Source organism: Neopsephotus bourkii, unplaced genomic scaffold (assembly GCF_033783945.1).
Source record: "Neopsephotus bourkii isolate Nb327-2 ecotype Australia unplaced genomic scaffold, CSIRO-AGI_Nbou_v1 NB_281, whole genome shotgun sequence".
Lineage (NCBI taxonomy): Eukaryota > Metazoa > Chordata > Aves > Psittaciformes > Psittacidae > Neopsephotus > Neopsephotus bourkii.
The window spans coordinates 1,135,481-1,157,533 of record NW_026900790.1 but is presented as its reverse complement, the minus strand read 5'-3'; the positions used below and the strand labels follow the sequence as shown (position 1 = coordinate 1,157,533).

The 22,053-nt window shown below is 45.1% G+C and overlaps 1 protein-coding gene across 1 annotated transcript in view; it reads right to left on the bottom strand.

The window, feature by feature from the left end:
- EXOC4 (exocyst complex component 4) overlaps nucleotides 1-22,053 on the bottom strand; it is a 393,637-nt gene that overhangs the window by 41,449 nt on the left and 330,135 nt on the right. Inside the window, exon 14 of the mRNA XM_061346823.1 lies at nucleotides 15,772-15,950. Within this exon, the coding sequence (XP_061202807.1) occupies nucleotides 15,772-15,950 (179 nt within the window). The remainder of the gene's footprint in view (nucleotides 1-15,771; nucleotides 15,951-22,053) is intronic.

Below are 22,053 nucleotides of genomic sequence, written 5' to 3'. Positions count from 1 at the left end.
TCCTGCATTGCATGGATATTCAACACACCAGAGCATACTCTGAGCTGTCTACTGAAGAGGGAGATGCCTCCAACTAAAACGCTGGGAAAGCAAACCAGCAGATCAACAGCCATCCACTCCTTCTTCCCCTTCTCCTACTTCATAACTCATTTACACCAAGCTGAACATGAGCTTTCCTCACCAACAAAATACCCAGTGGGTGGGTAAGCAGTGGCCAGCCTTGCTCCACTGGCCCTTATCATCATGCAACTCAACAGATGAATTTCATTTGTTTTAAGTCAGCTTCCTGTGCTGCTGGATAATAGTTATGGTTTGCTTGGGGTTTCTTCCAGCCTGCTGTAAGCACAGCCAAGGTATCTCCCACCAAGGAGAAGGAATGTTTCATTCCAGCAAACCTGAGAAAAATAAACTTAACACACTTGTTGTCAGCACTGATTTCAATCATTCTGCAATAAAATGGTGCCTCCAGACAGATTGTGCCTTGTAAATCGATGGATGTAAATTGCCAGACCTCTGGAATATTAAACAAAACCTGCCATGTTGCCCCTAAACAAACCCTGGAACCAATTGAGGTCTAGAGCAGTGAGTCCTGCCTGCTCCCTGCTTGAGCACAGTGACCACAAACAGATCTCAATGATTTAATAGCACAAGGAGAAAAATCAATCTAAGGTTACAGGCTCTGCCTCAGCTCCAATGCAACCAGAACATTAGAAATGAACCTCCAACATGCTCAGGCCTTCCATAGCATATTTGCCTTACAGGGAAAAGGGGCAAAAATCCTTATTTAGAACAGGGATGTATCTGGAATAGGGATGCAGTATGAAACACTTGCTGTTCCCCACAGATAGCATTAGGGACCAATTCACAGCTTTTAAAACTTTAATTTCTTACTCCCTTCCTCTCCAGAAAAGGAAACTCCAAATAGTTGCAAATACACACATGGGAAGTGGAATCTAATACGGGTTAGGTGCTGGATTAGGCCTTCAGAGGCTCAAGGGTAACTCTTCTCTCTGTTGGAGACTTTTCTGGGGCTCTCATGCACTGCTTTCTCTTTCTGTGTTTTAGTTCCCAGAATGCAAAACCTGGATAACATTGTTTTTATCCATCACTGCCTCTCAAGCTAAAGTCTCCACATCTCCTGTTCCTATAGCTTTGAGCGTAACGAGGTGATGATGCCACTGGGAGATGAAATGGCTACTCCAACACCAACAAGAAAGAAGGATATCTGGATATTTAAAGGAAAAGCATTGGGTGAAGTTGTGAAGAATTAGATATGGGATTATACGGGGGTTTCTTTGAAGGAGATAGAGTATATTATATGGTGTGCACATAAGACGCAACAAGGACTTAGTTCCAAAGGCAGACTTGTGCGAGGTGAATTCCATCTTCTGAAGACAAATAGAAGGAGGAAACTAATACTTTTTTAAACATGTCACCCTTGCAAAAACTCCCTTTCTTTCTATTAAGCACCAGTCTGTTCATCTGGACCAGAACTGAGTAAAGCAAAGCTGCTGCTGTAGTGATGCTGGTGAGCAAGGGCTCAGGGAGGTGACAGGAACACTGCCAAGATGCGCACAGCCCCATTGAAAGGTGACACAAGCGGCACAGGGCATCACATCCGTGTATGTATGGAGATGTACCTATTATACAGAGATGTATACATGTGCTGTATGGAGATAGCTGCATTCAGCTGCAGAGACATGTTAGAACCTGCTGGAGATCAAAAAGCCTGAAGAACCAAAGAGAACCAAACAAAGCAAATCAATGATTTCCTCTCGGTGGGAACAAATACCAGGACCCTCCTCCCAAGCCCTTTTTCTCTTCCTGCTTATCTTTCCTCCCACTTTGATCTCTTATCACTCTCGAGATGCCATCCTGATTTCATTTGGAGTGTAAGCTCTCCTAGGAGCAGAGGTCTTCTCTTTTTATCCTCTTGCAAAGTGCTCTGCACACCTGCAGTGCTTGAGAAATAATGAACAACAACAACAACTATATGCAACCCATATGGCCACTTGGCCCTGTTTTTGGCTGCTGGAGTATTATTTGAAGCTCTAAAGCACAGATCACTCACTACCTACCTCTAAACTGCTCTGTTTGGGGATCTCAGAGCAGCAGCTCTATAGAAAAGGACTGGAATGAGCCATAAAATCTGGAACTGGATTTTGATTCTCCCGAAGTTCATGAGACTCATTTCAGAGCTACAGGAATTCAGGAACCAAAGCTAGATTTTGGGTCTGACATCCTCCCCTTTCCTTTGCAGAAGCATGAAGCCTAAATTGTTCTCTCTATAGGTTTTAAATATAGAGAAAAATCAGTCAGAGCAGTGACACCTTCCAACACTTCCAAGATCACAGAATGGTTTGCATTGGAAGGAACCTTTAAAGGTCGTCTAGTCCAACCTTCAACCTTCCTCCTTGGCCCTGATCCCTGCAAAGCTCTGAGACATAGAGAACATTTATCACAGCTGAACATAGCAACTGCTAGAGAAACACAGGAAAGACCAAGGATTCTTGCTAAAACAAAACAAATACCAAGGAAGGCTATACTTTCAGAGGTTGGGACCTTTCAAACAAGAGATGGGAGGATGGAATTACTTAAATACTCAGCACTGGTCCAGCTCACCTTTTACTGGGATCAATGGCAAAACCACTTGCTGGTGCTGAAGGGGCAAAGTTATGTCAGCGCTTAAAGGACAAGAAGTAAAGAGAAAGCAAGCTCAGGGACAGCTTCTCATTAATAGTACTCATAGTAAATTCCTGCTAATGAATTCTGTTCTCTAGTAGTGGCAACCAGGACTGGATGGGAAGATACTTAAGGAAGGGATTTTCTCTTGAGGTTCTAACGAGAATGGAGGAGGAAGGAGCACTTGTGACCTAAACTTGTGGAAAGCAAGAGAAAACTGAAGGCTGGCACCTTCCACGTGCTTCTCCCCTTCACTCCATGTTAAAACTCAACGGTGTGAGAGGGGGACAAAGCAGCGTGGTGGAAAAAATCACTGCGACCTCACTGGCGATGAATGGTGATAAGCAGGCTGGGCTGCGGTGCCCATCAGCTCAGTAAACACTAATGATGAGGAGAGCACAGACTGTCACTGGTGATAAAGAACGGGCTAAACACTCTATTAGTTTTTCATTTTGGGAATTAATGTTTTCTTACGGCGTGTGCACACTCCCCACTTAATGAATGGTCTCGTTAGAGCTGCCTGCGGAGCTCCTCGTCTGCCTCTGCTGGCGGGCACACATTTCACCAGGAAATTAGCACTCTGAAATAGGCAATAACTCCTCCAAAAGCGGTTTGTTTGCCGTTACCTTCTGCAAACATGCAGCCTCGGAAGAGGGATAATCAGGAGGGACAAAAAGGTATCTCTGAGGGCAAAACAATTCTACTTCCATCATATGACAACCCGCTCGTTTGGTTGCTTAACACTTTTCTTTCAGCATTTTGCATTCCAAGTGTGGAAAAGGCTTGGAAACCCCACCAGACCTCTTGGGTCAGTGATAAAACTCTGAGGAACATGTTTTTTTTCACTGAATAAAGTGAAATTGTGAAGGTGGAGCTAGGAGTAGGAGAGTTAGCACAGCTGAAGACAATCAATATGGGAGGATCAGAGAATCATAGAATGGTTCGGGTTGGAAAGGACCTTAAGTTTACCCAATTTCAACCCCTGCCACGGGTAGGGACACCTTCCACTGGAGCAGCTTGCTCCAAGCCCCTGTGTTCAACCTGGCCTTGAACACTGCCAGGGATGGAGCATTTATCACTTCTTTGGGCACCCTGTGCCAGCGCCTCAGCACCGTCACAGGGAAGAACTTCTGCCTTATCTCCAACCTGCACTTCCCCTGTTTCAGTTTGAACCCATCACCTCTTGTCCTATCACTCCAGTCCCTGATGAAGAGCCCCTCTCCAGCATCCTTGTAGTCCCCTTCAGACACTGGAAGCTGCTCTGAGGTCTCCATGCAGCTTCTCTTCTCCAGGCTCAACAGCCCCAGTGTTCTCAGCCTGTCTCCATACAGGAGCTGCTCCAGCCCCTGAGCATCCTCGTGGCCTCCTCTGGACTTGCTCCAACAGCTCCGTGTCCTTCTTATGTTGAGGACACCAGAACTGCACACAGTGCTGCAAGTGGGGTCTCACCAGAGCAGGGTAAAGGGCCAGGATCACCCACTTCAACCTGCTGCTCACACTTCTTTCGATGCAGGCCCTGATACGGTTGGCTTTCTGGCCTCAAGTGCACACTGAAGCTGGCTCTTGTTAAGCTTCTCACCAACAAATACCCCCAAGTCCTTCTTCACAGGGCTGCTCTGAGCCAACTACAAAACCTCCTCCATGTTAAATTTCTCTGTTTTCAGTTATTTATAATGCAACCTTCCCCTTCCATACCCCCCCCCCCCCAGCAATATTATTTCTTGGGCTGAATTCTATTAGCTCAGAAGTGACTTGATTTAAAAAGCTCAGTAAAAAGCTGTTTATCTGCTTTTGAGCTATGGAATGTATTTGTTTGCCTGTTTGGTGTTTCTCACCCTTCTCTGTGCTTGGTCAGCCAAAACCAGCAACGTGCTTCATTTTCATTCAAGACAGAGCAAAAGAACAGCTCCAGTAAAGTCAATAGAGACACCTCCATCAATCTACACAGAGCCAAATATTCACCCCCAAAGAAATTTCTTTACCCATTTGTCACTGGTTTCAATAGGAGGAGAAGATAGTTTGAAAATTGTCAACATTATTCAAACTTAAGCAGGGGAGATTTATGCTGGATAAAAGGAAGAAGTTCTTCCCTTCTCTGGGTACAGGGTGCCCAGAGAAGCTGTGGCTGCCGCATCCCTGGCAGTGTTCAAGGCCAGGTTGGACACAGGGGCTTGGAGCAAGCTGCTCTAGTGGAAGGTGTCCCTGCCTGTGGCAGGGGTTGGAGCTGGAGGAGCTTTAAGGTCCCTTCCAACCCAAACCAGTCTGGGATTCTGTGATTTGTGAATGAATGAGCAAAAACAAGCGGAAGGAAAAGAGAAAACAAGGCCAGCTGCTTTGTACAAGGCACTGTGTCCTTAGAGCCATGATGTTAGCTCAGTTGTTAATAAAGAATTCTTTATGACATTCAGAAAGAACATAATGTGTGGATCATCAAATTAATCATATGCTAAGGACATCTGACTGGGAGCACACCAGATCTGCCGTTACCTCACTGGTGAGCACCGAGCAGGAACGCTGGGCATTTGTGAAAACACATTGTGTGAATCAAGGCAGAGGGGAACAACAGGCATTAATGCACCAGCTGCATGGAAGATTCTCCACGCCGCTGTTAGGATGTGTCCTACGTGAATTGAAATGATCTTTTGGCAGCTAAAAGAAGAAGGAAGATAAGCTTTGGCCATGCACTTGGATTAATATTAACCCCTCCCCAAGCTATACTGTGCTGTCAACCTGCACATAAGGCTGTCTCCGAACTACTAAAGAAGCATCAGTGATTTGTATAAGGACATTTACAAAGCAGCATAACTCAGCCTTTAACTAAAATCTGAGGGATTGAGATGCTTTGTTAAGGGGCTGGTCAATGAGGGTGATGCTCCAAAGCATCTGAGATTCCATATAACTTCCCTTGCAAACAGAAGCATAAATTTAACCTTTTCCTTTCTCTCCTCAGAGATATTGAGCTGCACCTTGCCAATAAATGCCATCAAAACATCACTGCAAAATATCCTGGGCAGAAGATGTCCTGAGAGGGATCTGTTTCTAAAAGGACCCTCAACCTCCCAGTCTATTGTACTCACTGCAAGGGCAAGGAACAGAACTACTGGTCAGTGAGTGTCCTGATGCCTCAGAGCAAAACTGCTCTTCTTTGCATGAAGCAGGGACAAGGTGAAGAAAGTGTAATGAAGATCAATGCAATTAAGAAATACATTGAGGATGCTTTTTTTATTGGCTGTTGACAATTACAGACAAGAAGTGTTTGGGGAGCTGTTTGCATTTAAGATTGGTTTGCCATGCACAAGGAGGAGCAGCAGCGAGGCCTGTGCTGGACGACAAACAAGAATGAATGAGTGCTGTCCAGGAGGATACAGAGAAAGGTGTAAATACGAATATCTATGGGAACTGCAAAGGGTTTTCAAATGTAGGATGAAGAATGGGAAACACACAGAAGCCACTCACAGGAAAAGAGAGAAGCACAAAGATGACCTTCACATCAGCAGGAACATTGGTTATGTTTTGCAACAGCTACATCAGGCTCATAGTTTGATTTGTCTACAATTCCTGCTTATTTAAGAGTCATTTCTCCCAGATCCCATACAAATACAAGTGCTGGTTAGATCAAAATGATCCTGTAGTCCATGCATCATGGCAAAGTGACCCACTGCTGATGTCAATGATTGACTATGCTTTTTAGTCCTGTCAATTAGTTTTGAAGATGATTTTGCCCCTTCCACAGTATATTAAAGCTGTCACCTCTAACAAACCCAGGAGAAGCAGATGGACTGACTGCTATTAATCTTTGACACCAATGAGATGCTTTCTTCAGGAGACATAAACAGATCCTAATACATTGAACCAACTGAAGTGAACTGCAGGCTGGTTGGAGTTATTTCCACACAGCCTTGATTTGCTGGTGTTACTCATGAGGATCCTCATTGTAAAATGGTTGGAAAGCATTGCTAATTAGCTTACTTATTTACATGACAATCCCCTGCGTTTAAGGCTGGTGGGTGGGAAGGAAGAAAGAAGGAACAAGAATAATTAGCGTAATCATGATGGCAAGCTAAGTGCTGACCCCACAGCACCGGATCAATAGTGGGACAGCATCACGGTGGTGCACCTATAGCGTGAGATAAAGAGCCATGAACGCTGAGCATCCAGGTCAGAAAAACAACATCTCATTTTCTAACCATTAAATATTTGATGTAAAGCATTGAGGCTGGGGAAATCTGCAACCGCTAATCCATAAGAACAGCTTCACTGCAGACATTCAAGGGGAAAAAAGACCCTGAAAGGCACTAGATCACTTTGACAAGAAAACAAGAGCTTTTAGTTGGCTGATGACTGTGTTTCATTCCCTGCGATCCAGCAGAGCAGACCCGTATTTAAACCATGGAATTTTATCACCAAAGTTATAGAACAAGCAAAGGAATCTCTGAATACTCAGGTTGACCAAAGCAACCCTTTTGTCTTCATGAGGTCAGCACTTCCCTGTTGGGTCTTGAAGGTTAGTCTTAACACTTTGCTGTTCCCAATGAATTCTCTATGGTTTTAGTCCCTCCAAAAGCCAACACAGATCAGATGGTACCAGCAAGACTCTTGTCCGTTGCTTGACTTGCTCTGCTCAGCTCTTGGGCAGTTTCAGATGGTGGTAAGAGACCAACAGACACAGCTTTGCTTTCAAATCCAAGACAATTTTGCTGAATTGACACTTAGAGGGGTAATAATCCCATTGCAATGTTCAGTCAATCCATTCATCCACAGGCTCTTTGGGAGAAAATACATCCATAGTGTTGCAGACAGCCCTTGGAATCATTGATAAAAGGCTCATAAATGCTCTATGTCAGGATGGATACTTAATATTTCCTCTCCAAATGTCTTTTGAAAGTCTTCTGCTCTCTTGACACTGGATCCCTCACTAGGCTTTTACCATTCAGCATGGAGCAACTTCAAGTGATGTGATATATCTGCTGAATCCAAGGCCTAAATATTAGCTAGGAGTCTGCAAACTGTTTGTAGCAGCTTTCTGTAAGTGTAGGTATATCTGTAGCTTCTATTAAAACTACCAATGGTGGTTTATTAGCATGTGATCACAGGTGGTTTGGTTTGGCCTTAACAGATGCACATTTTACAGTGGCTGAGGTTGGCAAAGCTCTCCTGTCCTTGCTCAAGGAGAGTCCCACCTGGGGAAACCCATGACTCGAGGCAGGTGCCTCGGTTCTTGATTAAGTTCCAGCTCCAAGCATGCTGTGGACAACGGTGAAGCAATAAGGAGATGACACTGGGCATCTCTGCAGCATCCAGAGCTGTCAGCAAAGAACAGGTTGAGCTGTGTGGATATGAGCCACAGTGATGCACATAAGATGCCTAAGAAGACCTTTTCCTTTTGGTTACCTCTGGCTCTCCTCTGAACCAGCTAGATCAGAATAAAGATGTCCCACACCATTTTGAACCAAGTGTTCCCAGGCAAAATGAATACACTTGACCTAGGTGCAGGGCTTGACAACCTGATCTTATTGTGGGACTCTACAGTCTTGTGGTCAGCTCAGGGCATGGCCAAGGTGAACTTCATGTGTAAAACATGCCATAGACACCAAGTGGTTTAACATGATCCTGATCCAACAGTCTGTAAGGTGAAGGTGGAAAGGGATCCCCCCAGGACACCAGATCTCTGTTCAGATATGTGCACAGCTTTGAGATGGAAAAAGGCATGATGGATAATCATATTATGAAGGTTCAGAACACTTGGGAAGGGGATGTTACCATATTTTGGACAACTACAGAAGAATAACTGTTCAGTTACTGGAACAGCAAGGAAAAGTACTGGAAAAAGAGATTGCTTAAGAAGCTAAAATAGAAAGCTGTCATTTAGACTAAGTTATACCAAAGCAACAGGTACTCATCAAATACTACAAGCACTCAAGATTTACCTTCATAAGTTAATGGCAGACATTTTGCATTTGTTAGAAATGTGCAGCTTTTTCTGGCTTAGAAAGAAATGTACCTTTGTGGCAATAACAAAGCAACAGAATTCACTAAGTCCTTCTCCTGCATGAGGTCAGGCACGTGTTGATCATCTTTAATCTGGCTTTTAAATAAGGTTCTCTATTAATAGATCCCTACAAATAAAAGTTCCCCGTGAGCAATCAATACAGCAAGATGTGTTACAAGTTCAGTGACAGTCAAGAAAGAATAAGCTCCAACTTGAGAGAAATACGGCCCCATTTAAGAGCTAAATTCAGTTCATTAGAAACACCAGGGTTAAACACAAAGACCTGCCTGAGTTCACCACCGCTGTGTGGCCTGACTACGAAATGAAAGGCATCAATTTTACCACCGCATCAGGCTTGATTTTCATTTGTACTCAGACCCCTTTACACCACTGTGTCAGCAGAAAGGGGCCTGAAAGTGCCTGTAAATTATAGCTCCTTTACTCTGGCAGAGTGGTATAAAGGGGATCTGCCATCAATTTTCAAAGGCAACGCTTTCTCGAGTGGTGCAGGATGCTTTCTATTAGCCATCAAAGCCTATTGCAGGACCAGGGGGCTCACAGAGCAAGGGGAAAAGGGAGGCTGACCCTCTGGTGGAAAGTGGTCCGGAATAGTCTTGATCCTGTAATGGCCTTCACTAACCTTTTGAAAGTGTTTTGAGATGTATGGCTGGAAAAAGTGATGCAAATGCTGGGGATTATCATTAACAAGAGCTGGGCAGTGACAGTGAGCTGTAGGATTTGGTGAAAAGCTGTAGCACAAACCGTTTTTGCTCCCTCCCCTGCCTTTGAATGAAGTCGTAGGTCACCCACACTGCTGCAAACCTGGAGGGGAAGTGCTGCCCATCTGCAGAAGAATTGGTGAAGGCATCTTCCACACACTGCCCTTTCATTTTGGGGTGAAAGTACCCACAAACAGGAGACTGCCTCAGCACCCTCACAGGGAAGAACTTCCTACTTATATCTAACCTGAACTTCCCCTGTTTCAGATTGAACCCATCACCCCTTGTACTAATGAGGAGCCCCTCTCCAGCATCCTTGTAGCCCCCTTCAGACACTGGAAGCTGCTCTGAGGTCTCCACGCAGCTTCTCTTCTCCAGGCTCAATAGCCCCAGTGTTCTCAGCCTGTCTTTAGCCTTTCCCAGCCTGTGAAATGGGGAGGAAGCCACGTTCTCAAGGGTCTGTGCAAACCCCAGCTTTAGAAAAGAAGCGTGGCATTCCCACACTTCCCATTACAGCCACATGCAGCTGGATTAACCCAACACAGGAATTAACTCCGTGTCTAAGGCAAATCACTGGAGTGGAGTACCCACCTCTGCCAGTGAGAAAATGCAATTCACGTCTATGGAGTGCCAAGCAGGTAGAGGAAAAATGGCTTCATCCTGTTTGTTCTGCTGTGGATCCAGCAGAGTTAAGATGTTGGGCATGGATGGTTTTTAAGGTCCCTTCTAATCCAAACTATCCTATGGTTTAGTGTGAGGTGTCCCTGCCCATGGCAGGGGGGTTGGAACTTGATGATCTTAAGGTCCTTTCCAACCCTAACTATTCTATGATTCTATGATTCTATGGTTCTATGTCCTCAAGGGCATGGGTGTCCCACTGAGGGAGGGAGTCCTTGGAGAAGGTCTCCCATGCATCTACTCTAATACTGGACTGCTTTCCCTGTAAGTAGGGAGGGTTGAGCTGCAGAGGTGAACTCCAAATGTGTACTCTCAGTTCCTGGGGGTTCACCTTCTAGGTTCTACCACTGCAGACACAGGGTTAGCCTGGCGTCCATGTGAAACCAGGTTTGTGTTGAAGATCTCGGCTCTTTGCTCCTGGAGGAATCTTTGCCCTACTGTCAACTTCCAAAAGACACTAGGAGACAAGGAGGAGCTGGTAATAAAAAGTCAAGAGCTTCCACCACTGTCAAAGAAATCATTGCTTTAAGTCTGGTTTTCGAATCAGTATGTTTCAAATTCTTCACGTTTTTGAGGCTTTTCTCCAAGGAGAAGGGAAAGCATCCATGTATGTATGTGGTTTTCAGTAAGAACCTCACCCAACTGCGTGAATCCAGGACCTGGGGTACCACAAAAAGCCAACAAACAGCCCACAATAAGAACACTCAGAGGTTTTTATCCATTTTTGCCTTGATTTCAGTCCTCTCCTGATGCAAAGCTTCCTCTAAAGGGGCTCCTTGATGAATCTTCCTACTTTGACTAAATACTGAGCCTCAGGATCAGTTTCTAAAGAGATTTTCTTCTTGTGGAGAGAGTAATGACAGGAAAGGAGATGCCTTTCTTGAGACTACTGCCAGAGTTCTGCTTTCCTAGATAAAATTGTTAAGGTACTAAAATGGCCTTCTTTATTAAGGACAAGAAAGAAGGGATGCAGAGAAAGTGCCCAGGATATATTAAGCGAACCTTTGGGTGGACGCAAGAACATCTACTTCTCTATAAATGTATGTGGACACATGGCACACGGGCCAAAACTTTACTTTCAATAAGCCACCTAGAAGAGAAAGCCAAACCTGTTTTATGTGTGCTCTACGAGAAAGTCATTTCAAACCCCCCATTTAAGGCAGTCAGTTGTTAATGCTGACTACAAGGATCTGAAGTCAGGAGATGCCAAGAGCTGGCTGGATTTAAAAGGGTAGTTGCAACTCCATAAGCTAATGGCTAATCTTTCATCTTCCTACCTACACACAGCATGCAACCATCTTAAAAATGCAAAGCTCATCCCAGCTCCTTCATCGTGCATAATAATTCCTTCTTTGTTAAATATTCAAAGGGCTTCAGAAGGCTGAAGCTCTGGCAAGGGAAAAGGATGACTTTATGTTCTATCTGCATTTGACAAGGCAGAGAAGCAGGAGAGGAAGAGGAAACCCTACTTCCATTTTTCATATAAAACCTATTTAAAATTTACTTGACTTCCTCAGTTAATTCATCTTCTTCCAGCAACTTTAATCCTTAAATGGTTACTGTTAAAAAGAAGTTTGTATTCCCTCGAAAGACAAGAGCAAAAGAAAATGACTTTGTCATATCTGACTGGTTCGGAAAATACAAAATCCAATTCTGAAGGAGTGCAGATAAGGGAAGAGCTATGGAAGAGCCATCAGCTTAGCAAACACTAAATAATGAAGAATGCAGAGACTGCCCAGCATGATAAAGCACTCTATTAGCAAGACTGTTTTTAAATGAGTGATAATTGTGGCACAGCCACAGCAAAAGGTTACTGAATTTTTATCTCTAGGAAGGGGCTTTTCACAGCCTAACCAAAAAGCCACCAACAGGTAGTCCTCTTTTTAGCATTGCCCAAACCATGTCCATACCTGCCCGATTCCACTGTGTGGTTTCTGAATACTTACAGCTATTCCTATAAATCACAGAATGGTTTGGATAGGAAAGGGCCATAAGATCATCCAGCTCCAACCAGGGGCAGGGACCCCTTCCACTAGAGCAGCTTGCTCCAAGCCCCTGTGTCCAACCTGGCCTTGAACACTGCCAGGGATGGGGCAGCCACAGCTTCTCTGGGCACCCTGTGCCAGCGCCTCAGCACCCTCATAGTAAAGAACTTCTGCTTTATATCTAACCTGAACTTCCCCTGTTTCAGTTTGAATCCACCACCCCTTGTCCTATCACCGCAGTCCCTGATGAAGAGTCCCTCTTCAGCATCCTTTCCCATTTGCAGCCAAGGAAGCTTTGCTGGAAAAGCTACCCATTTTCTACCAGGAAGGAATACAGGAACACCACCATCATGTTATGGACTTGTTGGAGAAGATGGTATTTCTGGCACTGCATCAAAAATCCTGGTCTCAGTCACTCACTAAGTGCTTTGCTGGTGCCCTGAGTGAGATCAAGAGTTAATCTCACATTGCTGGGCCAGAAAACAGAAATGATCAAAGACCTGTATGTGTGCCCTCATGATGCACTGAGCCAATGTGTGGTAAGCATGGAAGATAAACCCTGACCACTGCTGCCAGTAATGAGATTACTCCTCTTGTTAAGCACAGACACTTCCACACAGCATCTAGTCCAAGGAGAGAAAAAGCAGAAGACAGAGCTCCTCAAAGGAATGTAACAAGTGCTGTCCACCCAAAGTCAGCTACCCAAAAACTGAGCTGTGTGACCAACAGCCCATTAACTTGTGTGTGAGAACCACTGATTCCAGCTGATTTGAACTGGAACACTTGGGTTTCACATGGACATGTCTTACTGTCAAAGTTACTGATGCTGAAATGACAAAGCTGGCTGCACCTATGGTGATCTGAATCCAAACCTGGTGAGCTTCAGTGCGTAGCAGAAACCCTCTGATTTACCTTAGCTTTTGGTCAGTTATTCCCCTTCCTCCTTCCCCCTTATGATCATTGCTGTGGCTTTCAGCAATGATGCCCAGATATTCAGATGATCAAATGACAACAGAAGAGAACAGAATAACTCAGATGACAGTTGAGTGTTATGGAATTAACACTGTGTGAATCTTTGAAACAATAGGTGGTTCCCATTTTAACACCTCCCGGCTCAGTCTAAGCACATTCACGTTGCTCTTCTCCTGCCCAAGTGGGATGGAAAGAGACATCTTATCTCATTTTTCCTCTGTTGTTCATTCTTATTCTTCCCCAAAAGAATCACACTCCCCTCTGTATCACTGGAGCTTGCTGGATTTGTAAATACATCCGAATTATTCCACCACCTCTTCCCCACGGCATCTCTTTTTACCTCTCCCATATAGACTGCAGTCAGCTCTATTGATGTTCCATTTATGAGATATACTCCACCAGGTTTCATTTACAACCAGGAGTTCAAGAGCATCTAACATTTTCTAACACTCCTCATTCTTCCTCTTGTTTCAGATCCTCCTGACATCTGTGTACAGGTATTTTAGTGCATTGGTATAAAGTTATTACAAAGGAAGATGAATTTTTATTGTCAGGGGGACGCTGCCAAGTGAAATACTACACTTTGTACTTTTATGTTTATTCACTGCTCCGTGTAACGTCCTCTCAGAAAGCTGAAAGTCAGGCTCATGCCCTTTAATGGTTGGAAAATACTGTTAAATAATCTAAGTTTGAACTAGAAGTGAAACTATAAATGATGCTTTTGATTTTTAACAGCTTCTGACTGTTAGAGCACAGCTCCTCAGCCCCAAGTACTCCCCCAGAAATAAAAGTGCTCTGAATAAATATCCGGCTACTGAACACTGGTTGCATTTTCCATAGGGTTTGGGTTTCTTTTGTTTCAAAAAGATCTCACCCTGTGAAAGCAGAGGTCATTCAGGTATTGAGAACTCAAAGTGTGGGCTACAGGAATGTTAAAGCTACCTGTAGTATTCTGGGTATTTAACTGTTACCTGGTGGGATAACCATTATCCTTCTGGATCCCAATGAACCAATGGTGGACAGATGGAGTAAAAAGTTTAGAGGTCCTGCTCTAGAGCAGAGTTATGAGCCACAGGAAGGACTGTCAGTCAGCCAGACATGCACTGCTGTCAAGGGAGAATGTTCCAGGTTGGATGGGGCTTGGAGCAACCTGCTCTAGTGGAAGGTGTCCCTGCCTGTGGCATGGGGTTGGAACTGGAGCTTTAAGGTGCATTCCCACCCAAACCAATCTATGATTCTATGATAATAACTTTTACAGAGATATAACACTATGACTTTATTTAGCACCTACAAATATCCCACAAAATAAGGCTGAGATGAGTTTTAATGCCAAATTCCTGTAGGAGCTCAGAAGATCTGCCTGCCCACAGTCCTGCTCCTCTGTGGGCACCTTCCCCTAGGACCCTGCTCCATATTTACATGACAAAGTGCAGAAATGCCATGTATCCTCACTACACCCCCCTGTATCCTGGGATCCACCAAGCTGTGTGGACTTTTATATGCAATGTTTTTCATAGAATCATAGAATAGTTTGGGTTGGAAGGGACCTTAAAATGTCATCTAGTCCAAACCCACTGTAATAATGAGGGACATCTTCAACTACATCAGGTTGAAGCACCAGATTCAGCCTGGCCCTGAATGTCTCCAGGGATGGCACATCTACCACCTCTCTTCCCTGCTCCTCATTGACAACACAGTGTAGATGCCTCCTCCCACACCCGAGGCAGCTGCATTTCATATAACCCCTGGACACCAGTGGGTGTTCAGTATTTGTTAGGCACATACCGCTTTACCACCGGGATCTAGGGCAGTATGAATTGCTCTAACAAATGCACAGCCACCTCCCCAGGGTCTGCCTGTGACCCAGGACAGCTCTTGGGAATGGCTCAGTAGGCAGGTGAGACCCAAACCTTTGTCCTAGCAGAAGCTTAATCCCAGGTCAGCTGAGCTGTAGGTGGCTCATTGTCAGTTACTAACAGTGGAAAGGTGGAAAAGCAGCAGAGCTGAGGTTTGGTTATGCTGAGCTCTACTGCTGGGGCACAGCTACAGCCCTCCTCTGAATGTGACCCTGTGCAGACAATGCCAGTGACAGCAATAAGAAAAGCAACATTAATCGCATCTCTAGCACTTTCCAGACAGAAAAATCACTATTCCCTGGGGGAAGGAGCAAAAGCTGAAGCACGGAGAAGTGAAACTATCTCACAAAGGTAATGCAGGCAATCCCTGATGGCCACAGGCATCTCCAGGCTCCTCTGTCTCTGCCATCCTGGCACTTTGCTTCACCAAGGGCTGCTCCTGCTTTTGCATCAGTGCCCCAGTGACATGCACATGAGGGCATTCCTCATTAAAAGCTGTGCAGTTTCTCTCCTGAATGTATAATACACATCTATTTTTAAATACTCAGTGATCTAGCAATGCTTTAATGGAAATGAAACCTGCCTCGACACTGATACCTGCTCCTGTGCAGGGACAGCTGAAAAGCTCAAGCTCTGAAAGCCCCTTCAGAGCTTATGCTAGGAGTGATGCTCCTGGCACCCTCACGTGGTGCCCACCTCAGGCTGAGCAGATGCCACACCGCAGCATCCAGCAGGAAGAAAGAGACGAAGCTGCTTTGTTTTCTGCTTCCCTCTGACATAAACCTGCTTTGAAATCGAGAACAAAAGATGCCCACTCCTGCTCAAATCACGTATTTATGCTGAATGTTTTCCATTTCTAAGACAAAGGTTCTCCTATGGGAACTACTTACTCTGGGAGGCTGAGAGGCTGGTGAAGGCTGCCTTGGTACGACCTGCTAACCACTCCAGGCTCTCATGCATGTTGGCCAAGGCCTTCAGGTCGCTGACGTCCCGCAGGATCTCTTGTTGAGGGATGAGTTTATCTCCCAGGTTGCCAATCAGAACTTCTGACTCTTTGCCAAAAGCAGCCCTGAAATGCAAAGCAAAGCCAAACATCAGAAATACAGCACGGGACAGCAAGAGGAAGACATCAGTTACACCATGGAGAAGGTCCAACCAGCAAATGTGGAACTGCTGCAGTGTGGGGTCTCAAGAATATTGGCTGGAGGAGCTTTTGAAGTCTTGCTACAGTGAATGACACCTCTTTCTCAGGCAGGTTATTTTCTACCCTTCTCCCTGCATCTACAATCTCTGACTTATTCCTCATAGTTACAAACTTCATCCCAATCAACTCCCACGCTTCTTCCTCTCCACCCAGCATTTACACCTTGCTGAGACATGCAGGTGCTTTCCGTGTCTCCCTGATCAATCACACACAGCACTCCTGATCTTTCCTTTCAGATCAGCTCTTCCAATCCTGATTCAGGTTTTTTCACACATCTATCTAAAGAAATCTCCTGTGAAACCTTACGACAAAGTGACATATCAGTCCATGCATTATTTTACCTGCAGATAGCACCTAGGGGAAAAATGATGACCAAGACAAATGTGTTGAATGCCCCAAAAGCTGCAAATAGTTCTTTGAAGGTGTATAACAGCTCACTCCATTGTCACATTCCACCTTTTGCATTCAGATTTGGCTTTCCCAGTACCTGTCTCCAAGAAGAGCGTGTTTTGTCATGTCCCACTTCTATAGCACACGTTCTCATTGCCTTTGCAGGTAAAGGAGGAGAAACCAGCAGGACTTTTTGTGTACAGTTAGGATGGAGAAAATCAGGACATGCTTCCTACATCTAATTACAACAGCTCCTGCCTGAAACCAAGTGCATTCATTGGAAGACTGTGACAGCACATTCACCAGGGTCCTCAGTATCCTTGTCCCATCATTAGTTGCTCTTTCTGTTAGGAATTTACATTCCACTTCCATTCAACTTTGCAAATCTCCACTTCCTGTCATTAGCTCCTTTATGAACTCACAATGAGGAATCATGCTGCTGAGCATAATAGCTGCAACGAGCTGCAGCAAAATAATCCCATCAGTGGCATTTCATATACTATCTAAGCAGTTTTAGTGCCAGCGTCTCCCTAGATTTGTGGGACTTTACTGTCACTTGAGGAGGAAAAAAAAAGAGAAAAGAACACCCCTGAAATGGTTTTAAATTGCTCAGTTGAATTCATTAAAGGCAGAAGTAAAAATAGCCTTCATTAAAAAAACCTCTTTGAGGATTTTCTTCTGCTTGACAATAGAAAACACACTGCCTTAGGCTGCATCCTGCGTACTGTGGTTTGGGAGGAATCCTTATCTGTTAGCTACATCTGGGGACTGAGACACAGGATCCAGTGAACTACGGCAGTGGTAATTCAGCTACTCCTGGGGTTAATTTTGATCCATTCTGGCTGTTGGAAATATGCTAAATCCTTTCTGAACTGCAGGAAAGCTCTTTGCAAGCTTCCCTGACTGAGCATTTCTTAGACAGTCATAAAAGGATACAGATACTTATCCAAAGTCCAAACAGGTGTTTGAAGGGGAATACAAGGCTGAAGCAGGTGGACAAGTTCATAGGTGGGGTAGACCAATGTTTTTTGGGTAAAGCATGACCAGAACAATGAAGCCCTGATCCAGCTCTGGGGCAGCAGCACAAGAGGGACGTGGAGCTGTTGGAGCGAGTGCAGAGGAGGCCATGGAGATGCTGCGAGGGCTGGAGCAGCTCTGCTCTGGAGCCAGGCTGAGAGAGCTGGGCTGGGGCAGCCTGGAGAAGAGAAGGCTCCTGAAGGGGAGACCTTAGAGCAGCTCCAGTGCCTAAAGGGTCTGCAGGAAAGCTGGAGAGGGGCTTGGGACAAGGGCCGGTAGGGACAGGCCAAGGGGAATGGCTTGAACCTGCCCGAGGGGAGACTGAGCTGAGCTCTTAGGCAGAAGCTCTTCCCTGTGAGGGTGCTGAGACACTGGCACAGGGTGCCCAGAGAAGCTGTGGCTGCCCCATCCCTGGCAGTGTTCAAGGCCAGGTTGGACACAGGGGCTTGGAGCAAGCTGCTCCAGTGGAAGGTGTCCCTGCCTGTGGCAGGGGTTGGAGCTGGGTGAGCTTTAAGGTCCCTTCCAATCCAAATCAGTCCATGATCCTATGATTCTTTAAAGTAAAACACATTATTGACTTCTACAGCAACCACAGAACACATCACTTAACTCTACCCACCTACAAACACTCAGATACAATCATCCGCTCCTGTGGAGCAGAAGACATTTCATAGATACGCTTTCCTCCCTCCAACCAAAGCACTCCTGTTAACTTAGACTACCGAATCCCACTGGCAACTGCATAAATCACTTGGAAATGTAAGAAATGGAACACGTGATGAATTTCTACCTTCGTTAACATGGCCTCCCAATACAAAGCGCCACAGAAAAGGCACTTTTTATGGAAAACACCATTTGAGAGCTGTAAATGAGGAGTCACTACCACTGCCCACAACCACAATTACCAATTCATTCTGATCACAGGGACAACTCTTCTGCCTTCCCACATGCAAAGCAAAACAGTTTTGGCACTGCTTTGGATGGACAGCCTGGGCATGAATAATGCAGTGATTTCAGGAAGGCTGGGAAAAATCTATATCATACAAAGCATGGTGTATTTCCCAGTTTTGTTCCTGTTAGGAATACAAATAAGGTCTTCTAGGGGAAGCTGTACTCTTTAAATGCCGTTGGGATCAATGTGATTCTGCCCCTCGCTCTAAAACAACAGAAGCTGGTATCAAAAGGGCAGCAAATGTATTTGTTTTCTTTAATACATATCCTTGACTGCACAAACCCCAATTTACAAACTGAAACTTGTAATAGAGACAACCTTCAGCAAGCAACTCCCTTGTAGAAGGTACCTATAAAGAGTTCTAGTGGATGCCTCCATATCAGTTTAAACCTGCTGTTAGCAAACGTCTCGCTGAAGCTAGTTTTTGCTGGTGTTCTGATGCCTGCTTGAGAGAATATTCACTACAGGCCTTTGTCTTTATAAAGCTTGCAAGGCTACACTTAACAGAAGGATATAAACCCCCCGAATCAACTGAATATCCAACCTTAGCGCTGCTTTTTTGAATACCTGCCTTAAAACAGCACCTTCAAACCTTTGATTCCCATAGTTTCTCAGCCAATGCTTGTCACGTTTGTGTCTGTATGCGTGTATCTAACACAGAGCCAGCACATATGCAGAGATGTGCAGCCACCTTCTGAATTTGATTGATGAGGTTTTGATATTCCCCTTGGCTTGAATTGCCACGACTTTGACAGTGCCAATCTCATCCTACCTTAGGCAGGAAGTTTGCTTTGGACTTTGCCAAAGTGTCTGGGAAAACAAAAGATGCTGCAACTCTTGGTGAGCACCCAAAGATGGAAATTTCCAGCCCCAGAGATGATATATTTGATAAAGTGAGAAAACCTCATTCTCAAGTGGTCCATAACAGTGTTACAGGCCTGTACCAAAAGACAACGCTCTTCTCTCCAGTGATAAATTCAGCTGTGCATATACCCATTCTCAAGATGGAGATTAATGCTGCAGATAACTGCACTGCAAATAAAGCAGGTTCAAGTGCCTTTTTCCACTGGCCAGCTGTTTCTTTGTGGGAGCTCACTCTTCCTCACACTGATACTGATGGTGCTGCCACACCGCTTCATTGTCCTTTAGTTTCAATCCCCACGGGATCTGTGTGCACTGCAGTTGGGTACTTTGTTAAATCTCTGCTTTGTCAAAGCAGGCTGACTGCTCTAGCTTAATCCTCGGATTAACAAAGCATCTCATTTTGTTTCCCTTTGTTAAACCATCCTAATTTCTCTGTTTTTTTAACTTTCCAAGCATAGTGACCAGCAATACTTCACCTTTAGATCCACCCTGTTCTCGTGGATACTCTACAGGATGCATAGCACATCCCTGACATGGCACCAGCAGGTATGGGAAGCTGGTGTACCGGTTCCCCAAAGGAGTTTCCTGCAGGCAGACCACCTTCCCCCTCCTCACCTCCAGCAACCAAGAGCAGTGGTGATACTAACAGCAAGGGGTTGTTAATACAATTAAATAACCCACTGAGCAAAACGGCCTGGAAATAGAATCACAGAAGCATAGAATCAACTGGGTTGGAAAGGACCTTTAAGATCATCAAGTCCAACTGTTCCCCCAGGACTGCCAAGTTCCTCACTAACCCATGTCACTGAGGGCCTCAACAGAGGGACTGATGACAATATAGAAGGCTTTCCCTCATCCGTATTTCAGCATACATAAGAGGACAGGAAACTTGTTTGAGGGGGAAGAAAGGCCAGTGAAGAGCATGTGTGATAAATCAAGATGACCACTGCTATGTTTAAGGTACTCTGACCATGCCAGAGCAGGGCTGAAAAGGAGCCAAGTGCCCACATCAATACTGCAGAATGAGGAAGGAGGTGTCTGATGTACCCTTGGCAGCAGTTTTATGCTCACTTACTGTTCCTCTCCTTTTTCTCTGCCAAGAAATTAGTGTCACTTATTCCTTCATCAAACAACGCTGAGGAATAGGAGACCTTGGAGCAGCCTTCCAATACCTAACGGGAGCTTATGAGAAAGCTGGAGAGGGGCTTGGGACAAGGGCCTGTAGGGACAGGCCAAGGGGAATGGCTTGAACCTGCCAGAGGGGAGACTGAGCTGAGCTCTTAGGCAGAAGCTCTTCCCTGTGAGGGTGCTGAGGCGCTGGCACAGGGTGCCCAGAGAAGCTGTGGCTGCCCCATCCCTGGCAGTGTTCAAGGCCAGGTTGGACACAGGGGCTTGGAGCAAGCTGCTCTAGTGGAAGGTGTCCCTGCCTGTGGCAGGGGTTGGAACTGCAGGAGCTTTAAGATCCCTTCCAACCTAAACCAGTCTTGGATTCTATGATGATTCTATGAAAACACTTGCTGGGAGGGAGCATGGAGCTGGAGAAGGAAGGGAGGACACCAAGCAAGCCCCTTGGGAGACCCTTGGAACACACTGACCCAATGAAGACCTACCATCCTTTCTCACACCCTCGCAACCACAGACCTCAGAGGGATGATTTCCATTGATGCTTGCAGATGAGAAGCAACAAGATGAATTTAAACCGCAGCTGAAAGCAGCAGGGAGAGCTGTGGCTGCAGAGGAAATACCCTAAAAGTACCTATTAAAGTGTGAACAGAGACACAAATGCGCTAGGATGAGCTGGCAAAACAAGGATTACTGCTATGCCACGGTGTTATAACAAATCCACATTAAACTGAACATCCATGACGATGTCAGTGAAAACAATTACTGGGTAAAAAGCTTGCAGTACAACTCAATATAAAGCACTTAGAATACATATATTATATATACAGTCTTAGAACATGATACACATTATAATGGAAATCGTATTATGACAGTATTTGCATCAGTCTCACTGCAGCTTTGCGGCTTCTTTTGGATCAGTAGGTTTTTCTCTGTATTTATGCCATATAGAAGTTTTATAACCCATTTGTTTTCTATTCCTACACTCAAGCCATAGTGACAGCCTGGAGGCCTTGCTAAAGAACGGTATACAGAAACTACCCAGGTAGACGGTTCTACCCTTGATCGATGCAAAGAAATTCCCCTTATGTTCTTATTTATAAAGAAAGAGAGAAAAGGTGATTTCTGGCTTCACCTTGCACCAGCATTTGTTCAATCATCAGAAAGAAATCATGCAAGCACCAAAACAAACAACCCACGTGGCCTGTTTGCTGCAAAGGGAAGCCCTCTGAAAGGATTTGCTGCACAAGAACAATCAACCCCTTCCCAGCCACCTTCCTGCTGAAGAGGCCGTTTCACTTGGTTCAAAGACTCAGCACTTGAAGGTGTTTTAAATATTCAGCACACCCAAACAGCATTTGTAGCCCTGATGAAAAGCTGCTGCAAAAGGATCCTCAATGGATACAAACTCACTCTGACAACCTCAAGGATTCGGATTTAAAGGACTGCAGAGCCAGCTCACCCTAAAAACCGGCTCTGAGGTTCATTGAGTCTCCACAACTCCTGCATCTCTGTTAGGGACCACCAGGATCAGTGCTGCAAATCTCTGCTGCGAGGTTGCAGCACTGTCAAGCAGCAGCCATCACTAATTGACAATTTGAAGCTGTAACATCACAAACCATC